Genomic DNA, 16,076 nt, shown 5'->3' with positions numbered 1-16,076 from the left:
CGCCCTGAGCCCAGCTTCGGCTGGGGAGGGCGGGATATAAATAAAATTTATTATTATTATTATTATTATTATTATTATTATTAATAATAGTAACCCTTTTTGAGGGAGGTTCATTTGCACAAATGATTCATCTGTGGTTCATTTGCACAAAATAAACCACTAAAGTGTGCACTCTCTCCTGCCATTTGTTTCCTGCTTTCCCAAAGTTTCAAATTTATGGAGGTTTTAAAGTATCCCCAGCTTGCTAAGACCCCTAGATGCACGAGCTGGATCCATGATGCAGAGAGGAAAGACCAAAAAAGGTGAATACTGTGCAGAGAGGGGAGAAGGGAAACAGCTACCCTGCCAAGGAAGTAGATTCGCCCAGTCAGCCATCTTTCGTTGGCAGAGGGAGTGAGACTCTCTCACTAGGGAAGCCTAAAATTATTCTCTTGGTCCTGAGTGAGGCCTCCTCATGAGTAGTGCCCTGCTTGTGACTGAAATAATAAAGACAGGGAATTGACAGGACAAACACATATAAAATAAAAAGGAAGGGGAAAGCATAGAAGGAATACCCTCCATGTCGCCTCATGGCCAGAGAGGGAACCAGGAATCTCAGAGAAGAAACTGAGTGATGATCAGTGGCGTAGTGTGGGGGGTGCAGGGGGGGCCGGCCGCACCGGGCGCAACACCTGGGGGTTAGGGTTAGGGGGCGCAAATCCACGGGTTAGGGGGCACAAATCCACGGGTTAGGGGGCACAAATTACTTGCCTTGCTCCGGGTGCTGACAACCCACGCTACGCCACTGGTGATAACTTCCCTGCTACTGAAGCAAATGGGGCCTAAGCCTTGTTCTACACTTCCTTTTCTCACAATATGTAAAAGACAAATTATAAATATTTCTATCCCACCTTTCCAAATAAAATTTCCAAGGTGGCTTTCAATATGGTTTTAAACAAATAACAATTTATTACAACTGCAGCTGCAGAAGGAACAACACCACCTTTTCCCAATAGCAATGGATCCCACATAAACCATTTAACAACCACTAAATCACTGAAAGCCACTAAAACCATAGGCCAACACTTTTTTTAACCTGCTGCCCTCCACCCCACATCATTAAAGGTGTTACTATGCAAAGTGATTGGTACAACTAAGGTACCAGCACTGAGAAGACCTGATTAGCCACCCCAATGTCTCCACAGAAAAGAATATAGAAAAACAAATGTTTACAGTCAAATAGTCTTGTTTGTTTTAATTCACAATGAAGGAGAAGAGAGCTGCAGGGTTTTAAAAAATCAACAACAAAATAACAACAAGAAGTGTTTATGTAACTTTTAGTATTACGCAATGTAATGTTGTTATATTTAAAGTAAAAAAAATGTTAAGGGGGAAATCACATAGAATGTAAGAGGTAACAAATTTATCCCTAAATGCATCCTGAAGCCAATGACATAACTTCTGGACAGAACCTGGTCTATTTAATTGCCTAATTTTTCTCTTTACAAAATTAAACAGTGGTGCTTTATTGGTTCAGAGGGGACATAACACACCACAAACTTTTATTTCTCTTGCAGAATGGGAATTCTTGTGAAAGCGCAGATCAAGGTATAGGGTCCCCAGATATTGAAAATAAAATTTCTACTACCTGTTTAAATTAAAATATGGATCAACATATATTTTCTTTTCCTTTGTTCTACCCTTGCTGCAGAACACAAAACTGGTGAGGTAGATTTTACCTTCAGTTATGCTTGTCCAACCCAACAACTTCGGTGAGAAAAATTTGGTCCATGGAGTTCCTATCATAACTTACTTATAGATAAAATGATAAATAACAATACTATAATATCTATTGCCTACCTGCATAAATGAAGCTCTGGATCAGCTTGGCTGAGTATTAAGCAAAATATTTAAAATGTATTAAATGTATAAGCAGATTTTTGTAAACAATAGAGACCTAAGTACAGAGAATAGAGAACTTCAGTCACCTAGGCCTATGCAACACTGTTAAGGTTTGGAGCTCAGGCAACCTCACCAATAGACAAATTCCATAATAAGTGTAGCCATGCATCTACTGAAAACCTGAGGGAATCTGCATGTTAATTTTTGCAGAGATTTCCAGTTATGAGGTAAAAATATTCTCTGCAAAAAGGAAACACGCAAACTGTGCTGCAATGTCATTGTACCCTTTTTACTTTACCAAGGGTGAAACAACTCAGGTAAATGCATAGTTTGGACTATTAGCATGCTTAATATTTCTATTTTACATACCACCTTGAGGGAAACTAATTGGGACTGGGACCTTCATGAGGGCAGAGTGGTCTTCTAACATCTCAATCCCATAGCAAAATCCTGACAAATATCCCGCCCCCAATAGCTGCTGTTTGTATTGGCAGCTTCCCTCACAACACAAAAAGCAGCTTTTGAAGAGGGATTTTCCTTAGGATCACATCATGAAGGTAAACGTTTTTGTTTTGTTTCTAAAACCCCCTTCATCATGACTCCATCTTGATTTTACTCCTGCTGCTATTTAAAGTAGAGAAATTTAGCATGGAAGTTATACTCTGCTCAACAATTATTTTCAGAGTAGATAATTGTTTTATTTTTATGATATGCCAGTCAGGTCAGCAAGGGCTGTTTCCCACACTGGCCCCAATTCATCCCAAATTAGGCTGCAATCCTAAGAACACATGTGCTTGGGAGTAAGTTCCATTGAACTCAGTGGGACTTACTTCTGAGTAAGATGCACACAAGATTGCTCTGTCAGTCTAAAATTTTGCTTGCCACTGATTGTCAACCGTTGAGATTCCTGCATTTCAGGGAGCTGGACTAGATGGTCCTCAGGATCCCATCCAATTCTACAATTCTGTGATTCTAAAAGGGGAATGTACTGTACCATGAAAAAAACACAAGTATTTAAGCTAGAAGCATATTTTGGATCTGTATTGAAGTCTCCTGGGGTAAACACTGTAAGTTTAAACACATGCTGGAGGTTGTGATGGAACTTCAAGGTTCTAACTTTAGGTGGATCAGAGCCACAGTGTGATATTTTTGGGAAGCTGCAGAAAGGCTTCACACCTTTGTTTTCTAGAAAGGCATTTCTGGGTTTTCATGGAGGAAACACTATCAAAAGCATAGGAGGAGGGCCAGGGCTCAGTGGTACAGCACGTGCTCTGCATGTAGAAGGTTCCAGATTCAGTCCCTGGCATTGCCAGATAGGTTGGGAGAAAGCCCTGCCTGAAATCCTGGACAGTCGTTGCCACTCAGTGTAAAGCAGATTCCTATATTCCTTAGCTCCCAGACTGCTGGAAAATCTAAATTCAGTTGGTTAAGTGCTGCAGGGTTACTAATTGCTCTGGATTACTGGCATTGTCGGGGTTACTGACAATGTGTGATGCACACGGTCAGGCAGAAGACATGGGATCATTATTGAATCCCACCCTATCAGCAGAAGACCTGTGCAAGGACTGCAGGGTGGGGCAGGAGACCCTTCAGAACAGTGAGGAGGTTAGCTGAGGGAATTGTTTCATTAGGCAACCTGCAATGCTTGTGCAGACGAAGCATCCATCATAGCGCAATGTTTAATTTTACCTTTAGCCTTTGTATCTCCTATTATCAAAAAGTGGTAAGATACTCTGAATTTGCCATATAAGGTGCATTCCAGGTTGCCATATTTCAGAAAGTTTATGAGCTATTTTTAAGGGAAATCGGCAAAAATGACACATATCTTGCCATACGTCTGGATTTTCCCAGACATTTTTTTGGCGATCAGACACTGCTTCCGACTACAGTATTCAGGGTATGTCCAGGAAATTCCAGCCATATGGCAACCCTTAAAGCATCTTTGTAATTAAATGAATGTGAATTACTGGGAAATAACTCATTTTTGCATTGGGCTTATCAACTATTAAACATTATGTTTCAAAAATCTGAGATATAAATAAAAGAGCCCCCAGCCCCTCTTTTAAGATTAGACAATACTTCTCTTAAGTTTACATCCAATTATAATAAGGGATATCCAGTGTTAGTTAGGATTTAGGTCTAAGTAACTGGATTCCACACACATATTCCATGTTTAATCCAATGAATTTACAAGGTGGATTGCAGTCAAAGAAAACAATTATAAAACAATGAAAGAACATACAAAGTTCCAAGTAAAACAACTACAACCAATAACATGAGCAGCATCAACAAAACACCAAATAAAACAACAGCAGAAGCAGTATATTCATTAAAATCTGACGTGAATAAAGCCGTTTTAGGCTTGCCAAAACCTCAAAACAGTGGGCACTAGTCGGGCCATGCTACAGTTTCTATTGTTCTGGTAACATATATTGTGTGCGGTTTGGTTGTGTGTTGCATGTGGGGCTGCCCTTGAATACAGTTCAGATACTAGAGTTAGCAGTTAGCACACAACTGCTAAATTTATAACCAAGGCCAGATGTACGGAGCACATCTAGTCAGTCTTGGAACAGCTGTTCTAGCTCCTAATCCTTTCCCAGGCCTAAATTAAGGTGCTAGTATTTATCTTTAAAAGGACTGTACAATATGAACCGCCCTTCTCCCACATGATTCTGCCAAATAACGGATTTCTTCTGCAGAGGCATTTCTTCAGTTTCCCCCACCTACTGTGGTAAGAAGGTTGGTGCAAGGTGCTCTCCTCATTTACCCAATCTTTTATTGCTGTGGAGTCTTGCATTGTTTCAATATTATTCTTGCTTTCTGTTTTTTTACCTCTACTGCTATTGGTTTTTATGCCGATTTATATTGTTTTAATGTATTTATTGTAATATTTTGTTTTTGATTTTGTTAGCTGCCCTGAAAAACTGACATAAAAATAGTACAAAAATAATCATGAGTGTAGAAGCCAGCCATTTTATTATCTGCTTAAATTCTATAATATAATCATAAGGCCAAAATTTGAAAAGCTATGTGTTGGAGCCAAAAGTCAAAAATACCTCAGCATATACACATTAAACACACATCAACAACAATAATAGATGGAAATTCTCAACTGCTGTTTCAAGATCACCCAAAAAAATGGAAGCTGCAAACAGTAAGTTAAGGAACTATTCATCATTTGCAAGTAAACCAATAGTACTCTAGGTTACTTCAAAGGGAAACAGCCATGGCTCAATGGTAGAGCAAATTCTTAGAATGCAGGAAATTGTTGGTTCAACCCCTGGCATATACATGTGGGGCTGAAAAAGATGCCTGTCTGAAACCCCAATGAATTGGTTGGGATGTAGACAATACAGTGGTACCTCAGGTTACATATGCTTCAGGTTACATACGCTTCAGGTTACAAACTCTGCTAACCCAGAAATAGTACCTCGGGTTAAGAACTTTGCTTCAGGATAAGAACAGAAATTGTTGCAGCGGCAGCAGGAGGCCCCATTAGCTAAAGTGGTGCTTCAGGTTAAGAACAGTTTCAGGTTAAGAACAGACCTCCAGAACAAATTAAATTCTTAACCCGAGGTACCACTGTACTGAACTAGGTCAGGACCACTGGTCTGAGTCAGTATAAGACAACTTCCTATGTTTCGCAAATCAGGAAAGAGTGAATGTTTGTTAATGTTTGTTTGGCTTATGTGGTGTGAGAACCAGGACGCTGAATTGTCCAAGGGAAGGCCCAATTTTAACCTACGCCTCCCAAAGTTTCATAGTATTTGTTCTGAAACAAATGTACCCTCCTAGCATTTATTATCCATACATGACTTTCTAAAATTCTACACCTGATTTTTCTAATTATAATAGCAGAGGGTGGGGTTGTATTTAATAGAATTCGTCCATTCTGGCCACAATCACAATTTTGCGACATTATGCGACATTTAGAGGGCTAACAACCTATGTTTCCCATGCTTTGCAAATGCTGCATAGGTCTGTGTTTTAAATGCTGCTGCTTGCTGTTTTGGTTAAATAGTGAGTCAAGATCTATATGCCTTTCTGAATTCAGGCAGTCAGCTGTTTTTTGTTTGTTTTTTTGTTGTTTTGTAGTTCCTTACATAAGTGGGATTTTGGGGTTAATTGGCATTCCCAAATTATTTCCCAATGACATCTACAATCACCTATAGTGCAAATCCATTTCAGAACAAAGAAGTCATAATCAGCTGTCCATGTTGTTATTTATTTAAGTATCTTCAATGTGCATGGTGTTTCAAACAGTATAAAAGGGCAGATCCCTGCCCCAAGGAGCTTATAACAAGAAATGTAAGAGCAGTCTTGCTGGATTAGACCAAAGTTCCATCTAGTTGGTGATCACAGTGACTAACCAGATGCCTGCAGGAAACCCACAGGAAGACATGAGCTAAATAGCACTCTTCATCTAAAATTCTACACAGAGTAAACAACGAAAGAGGAAAGGGAAGGCTGGACCTTCCTAGGTAGGGCATTCTAGGTGGAATGTGCCACTGCAGAGAAAACCCTGCTCTTCATCACAGACAACAGCAGAGATGCTCTGAGGATTTTAACTGAAGAGGAAGCAGGTGTTCTTTCAAGCAGGGCTGGACCAAGACATTTTGGTGCCCGAGGCAAAGCACAAAATGGTCCTCCCTCCCCACTAGGAAAGAATGGGGGAGTGAAGATATACATCAGGAACAAGGGGGGCGGGGAAGATCTCCATTGGGATCTGCTGCCCCTGTGGATTTTCCTGCCTGAGGTAGTAACCTCACCTTGCCTCACAGGTGGGCCGGCCCTGCCTTCAAGTATCTCAGGGCCAGATTAGTTAGAAGCTAGACAACCATCTTATGAGTCAGCACTCTTGATCTTTGGAGTAAAAACAAAAATTAAGTCAATTGCTTTCCACCCCCACAAGAATCCACAGGTGCTTATTTGATTTCAATAACAATTTTGAGCTTTCATTATGACATAGATTATATAGCAAGGTATGAAGGCAAAGTTTATGATTTGGTGTGCAGTACTGAATATATTGCCATTTTTTCTTTCAAGTTTAAGGCTTTTTTACCCTGAACACCATTTCCCATTTAAATTATATATGTGTATAGAAGGATACAAAGCCTAATAAAAAATAACAATCAATACTGATTTAAGGACTTGGTCTTCTACAACTTTTAAAGAGCCAAGTCTCTTTCTACATTCATGAAACATCAGTTATATTGGAACATACTTTTATCCTAGTGTTGCATAATAGTCAGTAAAACCAACTGAGCTATTCCTGGAAGTAAGTTATGCAATAAAAACAAAACATCTTCATTTTCTAGCTACTCCAAAACTATCCAGTACACAAAATCACCTATGCACAACTATTTTCCCAAGTCTGGGTGAGATTTTATGAGGTGCTAAGGGAGACATAGCCAAAGCTGTAGTTTTATAACATTGTGCCAGACTTTTTTTGTAGAACAACTTGTTTTAAGACTATGAAAACAAGGCGAAAACTAAGGCTGCCAACAAAGCATTTTAAGTTGATTTGCCACCTTAATTTATATGTCCTTTAAGTTTGAACCCTTCTCTTTGATCTCTAGAAGTTAAATATTTGAGTGGCAGGTTGGGTACCTCTCAACTCTCATACACAAGGCAAAGTGAAGTGGCTACCTTAAACAGGAGACACTGGTGTGTGGGGTGTGGCAGCAAGGAGTTGGAGGACAGATCTGTGAGTGCCCCACACAACCTGAAACTGCACCTTCTAACCCTTCTAAATATCTTGGGCTGCCCTGCTCATGCATGTATGTAATGGCTGGGCAACCTTTTTGAAACTGAGGACTGCATCGTGTCGGGGGAAAGTCACTGGGGCCATTTATAAATGGTGAGCAGAGCCAAAGTGCATGTGAATAACTGATTCTCACATTCCCTCTATCACCCCTTCTCTCTTTCCCTCCTTATCTCCCTCTCACACATCACACGCCCATTCAGAGAGACACAGAAGCACACAAGCAAGACCCATCCATTCAGGCACATAACCCATTCATCCATTCTCTCTCTCACACACACAGCCTCCAGGCTGGAGTAGGGGTGGGGGCAGCCAGTTATACTTGCCCCGGGCCTTGGAGGGCTAAGCTGGCTGGATCACAGGAGTCTGCCAGACTTACACTCTCATTCAAAGAACACCCTGGGCCTTCCAGCCGACTGGGGACATCTGCTTCGGGCCTCAGACAAGCTCTGTACGGGCCTGTCCTCATGCCTTCACAGAAACACAAACACCAAGCCAACTTGCCCATGCACAAGACCCTCACTTTCCAAATCTGAAGCCAGCCTGAGAGCTCCGCCACTATATTTCAGGACACTAGTCCAACCACCATGTTGCCACTGGAGAAAGAGAAGAGCAGGCAGGCAATGCAGGACCTCTTCCCTTTGTCCTCTCCATAGTCTGCCCTCTGAGAGTGGTAAGGGAGCAATCAGCCTTGAAGCGTTCATAGTATTTAAGAGTGCAGTTGGCCATCTCTGCTCTGTGGTCAGCATTCTTGAGCATGGTTGTTGGAGCATCTCTTTGGCACCTACTCTCAAAGGGCAGAAAAAGAAGTGTGCACAATAACTGGACAGCTTCTCTTTGTAACCCCCATATTTTAGTTAAACCTTCTCATTGGAGAACTTCTAAATGCATTTACGTGGACATAAAATGCCAGCGAACTGCTTCCTTTCCATTCCATCTCCCCAATGGCCTATCCACATAGAATTGTATCCAATGGTATCACTGTTGACAATAAGAGTCAGCAGAACAGGAGGTGAATAAATTTCCAGCTGTTCTGTTTTCCCCAAGCTTCCCCAAATGTGCTCTTCAGGGTCCTCCAACCATCTAGAACAGGTTCAGGGGTGTGAGGGAGCTTCAGTGGGGAGGGGTATCTCAAAAAATGGCCTCTTTCCCCATTCTGCTGACAGAACCCTTACTGTCAGCTAAGTAACACTGTTGGACACACCCGAAAGTAAATTCTTGTGGAAATTGCATCAGTTGTGAAATTATAAATATTCTTAAGAGGTTCCTTGCCCCAGAGGAAACAGTTATAGTCAGCGTGTTTATAAACTGCTTCAAAAGCCACTGCAGGACAGGCTACTGTTGAGTTAGTACATCAGAGTAAGTTAAGACAGGAAATGAAGCTTTTTGTGAAAATAGATGTGTTACAAGCACACTAAGTGCATCTCTGTTTTCTTCAATGAAATGTTGGAGAGTATGGTAGCCACATTTGGCACCTCCCTAGCATCTAGTGTAAGAAGTGAAAACAACACATCTGCTAACATTTGCGCACGCTTGGAGATGCATGCCTCCCCTTCACACTTGGTGCATGTTGGACACATAATACAGCTGCCACACAGCATGTGAATTCGCTGCGATCTCAATTATTGGAATGGCAACAATACTGAAGTTAATTCTACTTCAGACATATTTGTTTTCTTCTCTTAGCTGCTCTTTGAAAAAGAGCAGCTTTTCCTGTCATGTTTAATAGAAAGCAGCATGATTTCTTGACATCTAAATGCAGTTCTGATTCCTTAGTTACAATGCCAGTTTATTGCTCCATGGAATGTCTGGACTTGGAAGCCATCCCTGGCTGCCTCCTGATTTTCGTGGGGTGGGGATGGACCACGTATTGGAATTTCAGCTTTGCAAACAGAGTCCAACCTCTCAGCACTTGAGTACACATGTCCCAGTACTTCAAAAAATAATGACACTATAAAAATTCCTTTAAAAATTAGTTGAAGTTGTTTCTCACACAAGAAAAATAGCTGGTTTCAAACAACTCCGTGTTTGAAGTGCTCTTGTTCTCTCCAGGACAGGCCTCAACTTAGACAGATCTTTTGTGGTCAAGATTTAAAAGCACATCCAAAGACACGCCAGGTTTATATAAAACAATGCAGTGTCAAAACACACAGTACAGAAAATTCTCTTCAAAATTAAAGAGACTAATGCCATATAGAATCAGAATAAATCTAAAATAAAGGAGTTTTGGATCTCAAAACTTGATATGTCCAAACTTGAACTTGGAGACAGATGTTGCATGCAACTGTAATTACTCTTCCAGAAAAAAACACACAAACCCAGATTTTGTTCATGGGGAATTCCACAAATGTGGTCAAACCCCAGCCTTGCTATTTAAACTTTTTACATGGACAGCATAGTCAAGAAGGTATCTCAGTAGTTGTGGTGATTTGAAAAAAAAAGAAAGAAAATGGTCTCTGGATATTTAAATACCAAAAACTTTATAGGTAATAAAGCACACAGCAAATCTATGGCCCTTTGAATGTTGTTGGACCACAACTGCCACAGTCCCATAACACTGGCCATGCTGGCTAGGACTGATGAGAGTCCAATAACCACTGAAGGACCACAGGTTTACTATCCCTGGTTTAGAACCTAAACTAGTCAAACTCTAGAATGTCATTTTTTTTTAAAAAAAAAGTGCTATTGTAGTTATGCAGTCATTTTATAAGAGCATTTATATTCTGTTTAAGAGTATTTTATATTATCTTTCCAGTGAGTGCATTGCTTACATATGCATTCCCAAATCTACCTGCAGAATTTATTTGCAATGATGGCCAACGGCAGCCACAGTTAGTTCTAGCCCTTATACACAATATATAGACAGGAAGCCAAATAGTTCCTTAGACCCACCTAGCCCAGGAGGGTTTTTAAAATGCTTTTCTTCGAATAGCAGGCCTCCATACCACATCACAAACTGCTTTTGAAAATCGCCTACACTTTTGTCACATGGGATGAGCGGCTGCTATTCCAGAAGCACAACTGCAAAAGTCCCTTGAGTGTGAGGAAACAGTTGCACACAGTTCTTTGATTAACAAATTGAATCGTTCGTTATCTTATCTTTTGGAACCCTGGTTATCAGAAAAGTGCTTTAGGGTTTGAATGTCATCCCTTCATAGGTATGAAATTGCTAGGCTACAAGCCAATGTCAACAAGTTCATTTCTAGCTATTCTAATTAACACATACATTTTCACGTGGCAGCATGAAGCCTGGCGTAAAGTCTGAGAAGGCATATATATATATATATATATATATATATATATATATATATATATATGCTTTCGTAGATTTTCACGGGTACAGGAATGCAGGTTTTGGTGTCCTCGGGTGTCTTCCCGTGTAAAAGTTGGGGTGTCTAGGCGACGTTTCGACGAGGTCTCACTCGTCATCTTCAGGCTGGTGCTTTCGGCTTCTTGTTACTGGAACAGAGCGGGATCTCAATGTTTGAGTTCCTATAAATACTGTAGAGGGGGTGTGGTGTCTAGCCTCCAATGTTCTGGGCAGAGAGGAAGTTCCCAGGCTAGTGTGCCTTTTCTTCTTTTGTTCCTTAATTACTTGAGAGATACCTTGAGTGATTTCTTGAGTGATATCCTGAGTACCACTTAGGTGGGTCATTAGGTGTGGATTAGTTGCTAAAGTCTTTGTGTCTTGACCTCTTGAACTTTGTGAAGAGTTTTCCTGAGAAGATGGCTGTATTGCACTTAGTTGTGCTTTGGCTTGGCTTCGTGTATAGGGGCGAGCTGTGGTTTTGTGGCTTGTGTCAGCCAGATCTGTGTAGGGATTGCAGGGGGGTGCAGCATCCGGAGGTGCCACCATGGATTGGCTACTGGATGGTGTCAGTAATTCATCTGTGGAGAGGGTCTGGGTTTGGGTCTGGTGTGGTTGATTGGTGTTGGCGTTCTGTGTGCCTCTGGATCTGGTGTCAGTTTTTGTGGAGAGGGCTAATTTCCAGATGTCTGGCAAGCGGGATGTGTCGTCACGCTTGTTCATGTTGTGAGGGTGTTTCTCTATCTCGATGGCTTCCATGATTATTCTCTTGTGGTGATGTTCCGTGTTAAAGAGCAATTTGGAATCTGCAAAATTAGCAACTAATCCACACCTTTAGCAACTAATCCACACCTAATGACCCACCTAAGTGGTACTCAGGATATCACTCAAGAAATCACTCAAGGTATCTCTCAAGTAATTAAGGAACAAAAGAAGAAAAGGCACACTAGCCTGGGAACTTCCTCTCTGCCCAGAACATTGGAGGCTAGACACCACACCCCCTCTACAGTATTTATAGGAACTCAAACATTGAGATCCCGCTCTGTTCCAGTAACAAGAAGCCGAAAGCACCAGCCTGAAGATGACGAGTGAGACCTCGTCGAAACGTCGCCTAGACACCCCAACTTTTACACGGGAAGACACCCGAGGACACCAAAACCTGCATATATATATATATATATATATATGAATGACACATGCCAAAGGTGCATTGGGTTGTGAGTCTGCTTTGAGGTTTACACATGGTACCTTCAGTCTGTTTAAGCCTCTAGTGCCACTTTTTGATATTTATATGAAGCATATTCTTACGATGCTTTCATAAAACTGAACACCAGGCAGAGCGGGAAAGGGAGTAGACTAAAGCTTTAAACTTGTATAAGTGACTTACCCACACGCCCAGTCGCTGCAGGGACTGACAAGAAACCAAAATTTTAAAAGAAGCACAAATGGTTGAAATGCTACTTCATATGTCTAATGATATACACTATTTGTAAAATGCAGGGTAATGTTGATACTCACCCACCCATTGCGTCTTTAGCATAGGACAGCTTCTAGAAAAATAGAAAATTAAATTCCGGGTAAGTACTTGCATTTTGAAAATTTAAAAGTTATATTTTTGCACCCTCTGTGATACCACTCCCATTCTTTTTCTAGCACAGGTGAGCCTACAGAGAGAAAGCCCCTTGCAAAGATCCTTGGCTACATCTATTCAGGTGACCAGAAAAACTTCAGATGGTTTACTCAAATCAAATGACCACATTGCTAGGTTTTTTTGTTTCTATTAAATGGTGCTTTACCACATTGCCTACTGTATATTATATTCAGAAAATTCAAGGGGGGGAGGGGAAAGGTTAAATAGAAATCCACTTTCTTTATGTCGCTTCGGAAAACTTATGTGGTCTTGTTAATGTGACCAAACTCCATTCAAGCTTTCTGAGAACCACCAGCAAAACTGAACGCAAACAACTGGAGGAATCCACAATTAGTGTGGCATTCATCACTACAGTTCTCTAGAACCATTATATTCAGAAGAATAGAATGACAGATTTTGGTTGTTCTCTCTCTCTCTCTCTCTCTCTCTCTCTCTCTCTCTCTCTGTGTGTGTGTGTGTGTGTGTGTGTGTGTGTGCACAAGCAGTATCATATAAGGGACATCATAAAAGCAAGCTATCAAGGGAGTGACAAGTGTACTTTTATCATAGGCATGTGTACAGACTAAAAAAAGTACCAATTTTTTTTATTTTGTGCCTCATTTTTTAAGTTTTTATTTTTAAAGTAACATAGTTGGAAATTTGTTTAGTTAAGTTTTAGTTTCTTTGTTTGATGAACAAAAATTAATGTCCTTTTTAATTATGTGTTCAATGTTCACTTTTAAAATAAATGAATAAAATTTGCTAAGTGCACCCCCTCATGAAATTTTGCGCAAACGCCTATGGCTTTGCTAATAAAATCCAATAAAAGGTTAAAATCAGGAATATTCCTTGAATGAAGGACACTTTGAAAGTGTTTGTCTGACTTCATAACACCTTAGTCCTATGACTCTGGATGACCAGAGAATATTATTACAATAAATTACTGCATTCTGGACACCTTTCTAAAACCACCAATAAAGCAAAACATCAGTAGTCCATATGCTCCCTGAATAACAACCAGGAATGATCCTTTTCCCCGCTCCATGGCCATACAATTCCTCTAAGTAGTAAACTTGAATAAAGAAAATAACTATTTCCCCAAAATGCATCTCTCTCTAAATTGCTTAGGCAGGTGACCCGGTCAAGACCAGCAGGCTTAAAATAACACTTACCAGAAGTGTTTCAGTTTGATGGCACATGTAAGCGTGCTGTCACCCTGGATATTGTGGGATTAGGCACTCACTCCTGCTGTCTGGGCTTAGGACTCTGGGCAGGTGGCTTTGAAAGAGTGCACGAAACACCCTGCACGGGATCCGAAATACTGGTGCTCCTCCCTTGGCTTTATTTTATTCTATTTATTAAATTTATGTCCTACCCACAGGAGCCCGAGGTGGCAAACATCAAAATGTTAAAACAATACAATTTAAAATAAGAACAACGGCAGACAACTGCTGTGTCTGGAGACAGGCAGTCAGGTTGCGTACTCACAGCAGCGACCAGAGGAGGAATAACCATTGGGAAGAGCACAGAGAGAAGAAATACTGTGGTGCCTCTGTAGCCCACAACTGCCCCAGCTGCAACAAAACATGTCTCTCCTGCATCAGTCTCTACAGCCACAGCAGGTGCTGCAACCTTCCAACCGTTTGCCTCCACCCCCTAAGTCTCACTCCTCCACTGTCTCCCGAGATGGACGGATGCCAAGAGCATACCAGTTAGAAATGAATTGTATTATGTCTGCCTTCCAAAAGTTTTCTTCAAGTCGAGCAATTTTCATTGCTCCCTCAGTGTATGAGTTTCAGGCAAACTCAGGATTTCGTATCTAGGGGCATTTTCCCAGCTCAGTAACAAGATGCTTTGTGCTCCCTTCCTTGGTCCAAGATGCACATAGAGCTTCCTTGCGTGCAAGGAATTTCCAATTCAGTGGTGGGAGCAGCTGCATGCAAAGGCTTATATGTGTGTGCAGGACGTGCTCTGCCTTTAGGCTGAATGAGGGAGCTGCCTTAGGCAGTGAGAGAGCATGGAGAGAGTGAGGTGTTGGAGAAGAAAGCTTGAGGCCTTGCCCCTATACCCTCTAAGCTAGCCTGTTGCCCTCAAGCGCAGTCAAGGATGGTGTCCTGTTGCCGTTGTTAGAGTAAAACTCAATTGCTAGTCTGATTAGTTTCTGGGTGTGTAATGGGGTAGGGGTGACTAATTCTCTCTTGTCTAAGGCAATCCTATGTCTCTGTGTGTGAAGCTTTCTTTTCCACTGAAAAGATTCCGGCTGGCTGAGTTCTTAGTATGCTTCTCAGTGGCTCTGAATTGGCAACGAGAATACTAAAGTAACCTTGCAACTATTTCATTGGACCAGCCAGTGCCTTGTGTCTAATTCCATAAAATATACAGGGACACAGTCTAAATAGGCCTATTAAAATCATAATCAATCCCTCTTCACGGGGAACTGCTATCATTCCTGTACTGCAGAGGGCTGGACTAGACAATCCTATGGGAGCCTTCCAACTCTCCAACACATATAAAAACCATTCTGAAAAATGCTTTTTTTAAAAAAAAAAAGATTTTTTAAAAATACATTGGATTTTTCCATAAGGCTCACCATCCCTATCTAGTGTAACATTGTGTATTGCATTTAAAACACACTTAAAATGTTTTATTTGCAGCTGTATAGTTGAGTCCTATCACTCCCCTAAAAGAAAGGGAAGGCTGTCTATGCTTTTTAATATTAAAAAACACCAAATAACATCAATCGCTTCACTAATAAACAAGTAACAGATAATGCTACATGATTATTATGCATGCAGTAAGTACATACACTAATATGTTTCAACCATAAGCTGTAACAAAATTGGACAGGGTTTACTAATAAAAGTGAAAAAGACATATCTAGAAAACCTGTGTCTGCATAATATAGTACTAAGTGCCTGGCTGAAAACTAGAGTTGCAAGTTGAGGCAAACTAAGCTGCTTGGGTTGATGAATCCCAAGTAAATATAACTGTGAATAAACATCAAGACATCTGCATATGTTGTTAGTTAAAAAGAGGGAAAGGATAAAGTAGTGCTTGTTCATATCTAACTTGAGCCTTGGCATACTTGTCTGAAAGTCTTTGCCAAAGACTTCCAAAAGAAGCCACTTGCAATACTAATGTGATAACAAGCTCAAAGTTATAGGGAAATGTCTGGAAAATCTTGGGCCTCTGCTCCAAAGTCTGGAATTAAAGATAATGTTGAAGTGCACACAAATGTGCCTTAAAAACAGGAATCATTGTTTTTCTCTCTCCCACGGAGCAAGCACCACTTCTCCCCTCCATTTTACAATTATTATTTTTTTTGACAGAGGTAGTAGCCACTATGCTTCAGGCTACTTCTGTTTTTTAAAGAATTGCTTGTATGTTTGTTCATTTGTTCATCTGGTGCCTTCTTTATTTACTTTTAGCACACACGCACACATAATTGAAAAACTGTTCCCAGGGTGATGGGAAGATGGGTTTGTGACATCATG

The 16,076-nt window shown here is 40.8% G+C and overlaps 1 protein-coding gene across 1 annotated transcript in view; it reads right to left on the bottom strand.

Moving 5' to 3' along the window:
• The window catches only part of IMPG2 (interphotoreceptor matrix proteoglycan 2), a gene marked incomplete at its 5' end in the record, with an annotated part of 62,365 nt that overhangs the window by 28,445 nt on the left and 17,844 nt on the right, over nucleotides 1-16,076 (bottom strand). Inside the window, 2 exons of the mRNA XM_083734954.1 lie at nucleotides 12,340-12,363; nucleotides 12,471-12,502. Of these exons, the coding sequence (XP_083591080.1) occupies nucleotides 12,340-12,363; nucleotides 12,471-12,502 (56 nt within the window). The remainder of the gene's footprint in view (nucleotides 1-12,339; nucleotides 12,364-12,470; nucleotides 12,503-16,076) is intronic.

This window comes from Podarcis gaigeae (genome assembly GCF_964106915.1).
Source record: "Podarcis gaigeae genome assembly, chromosome: 4".
Taxonomy (NCBI): Eukaryota; Metazoa; Chordata; class Lepidosauria; order Squamata; family Lacertidae; genus Podarcis; species Podarcis gaigeae.
The sequence above is the reverse complement of the archived record's forward strand: the minus strand, read 5'-3'. Positions and strand labels throughout refer to the sequence as shown.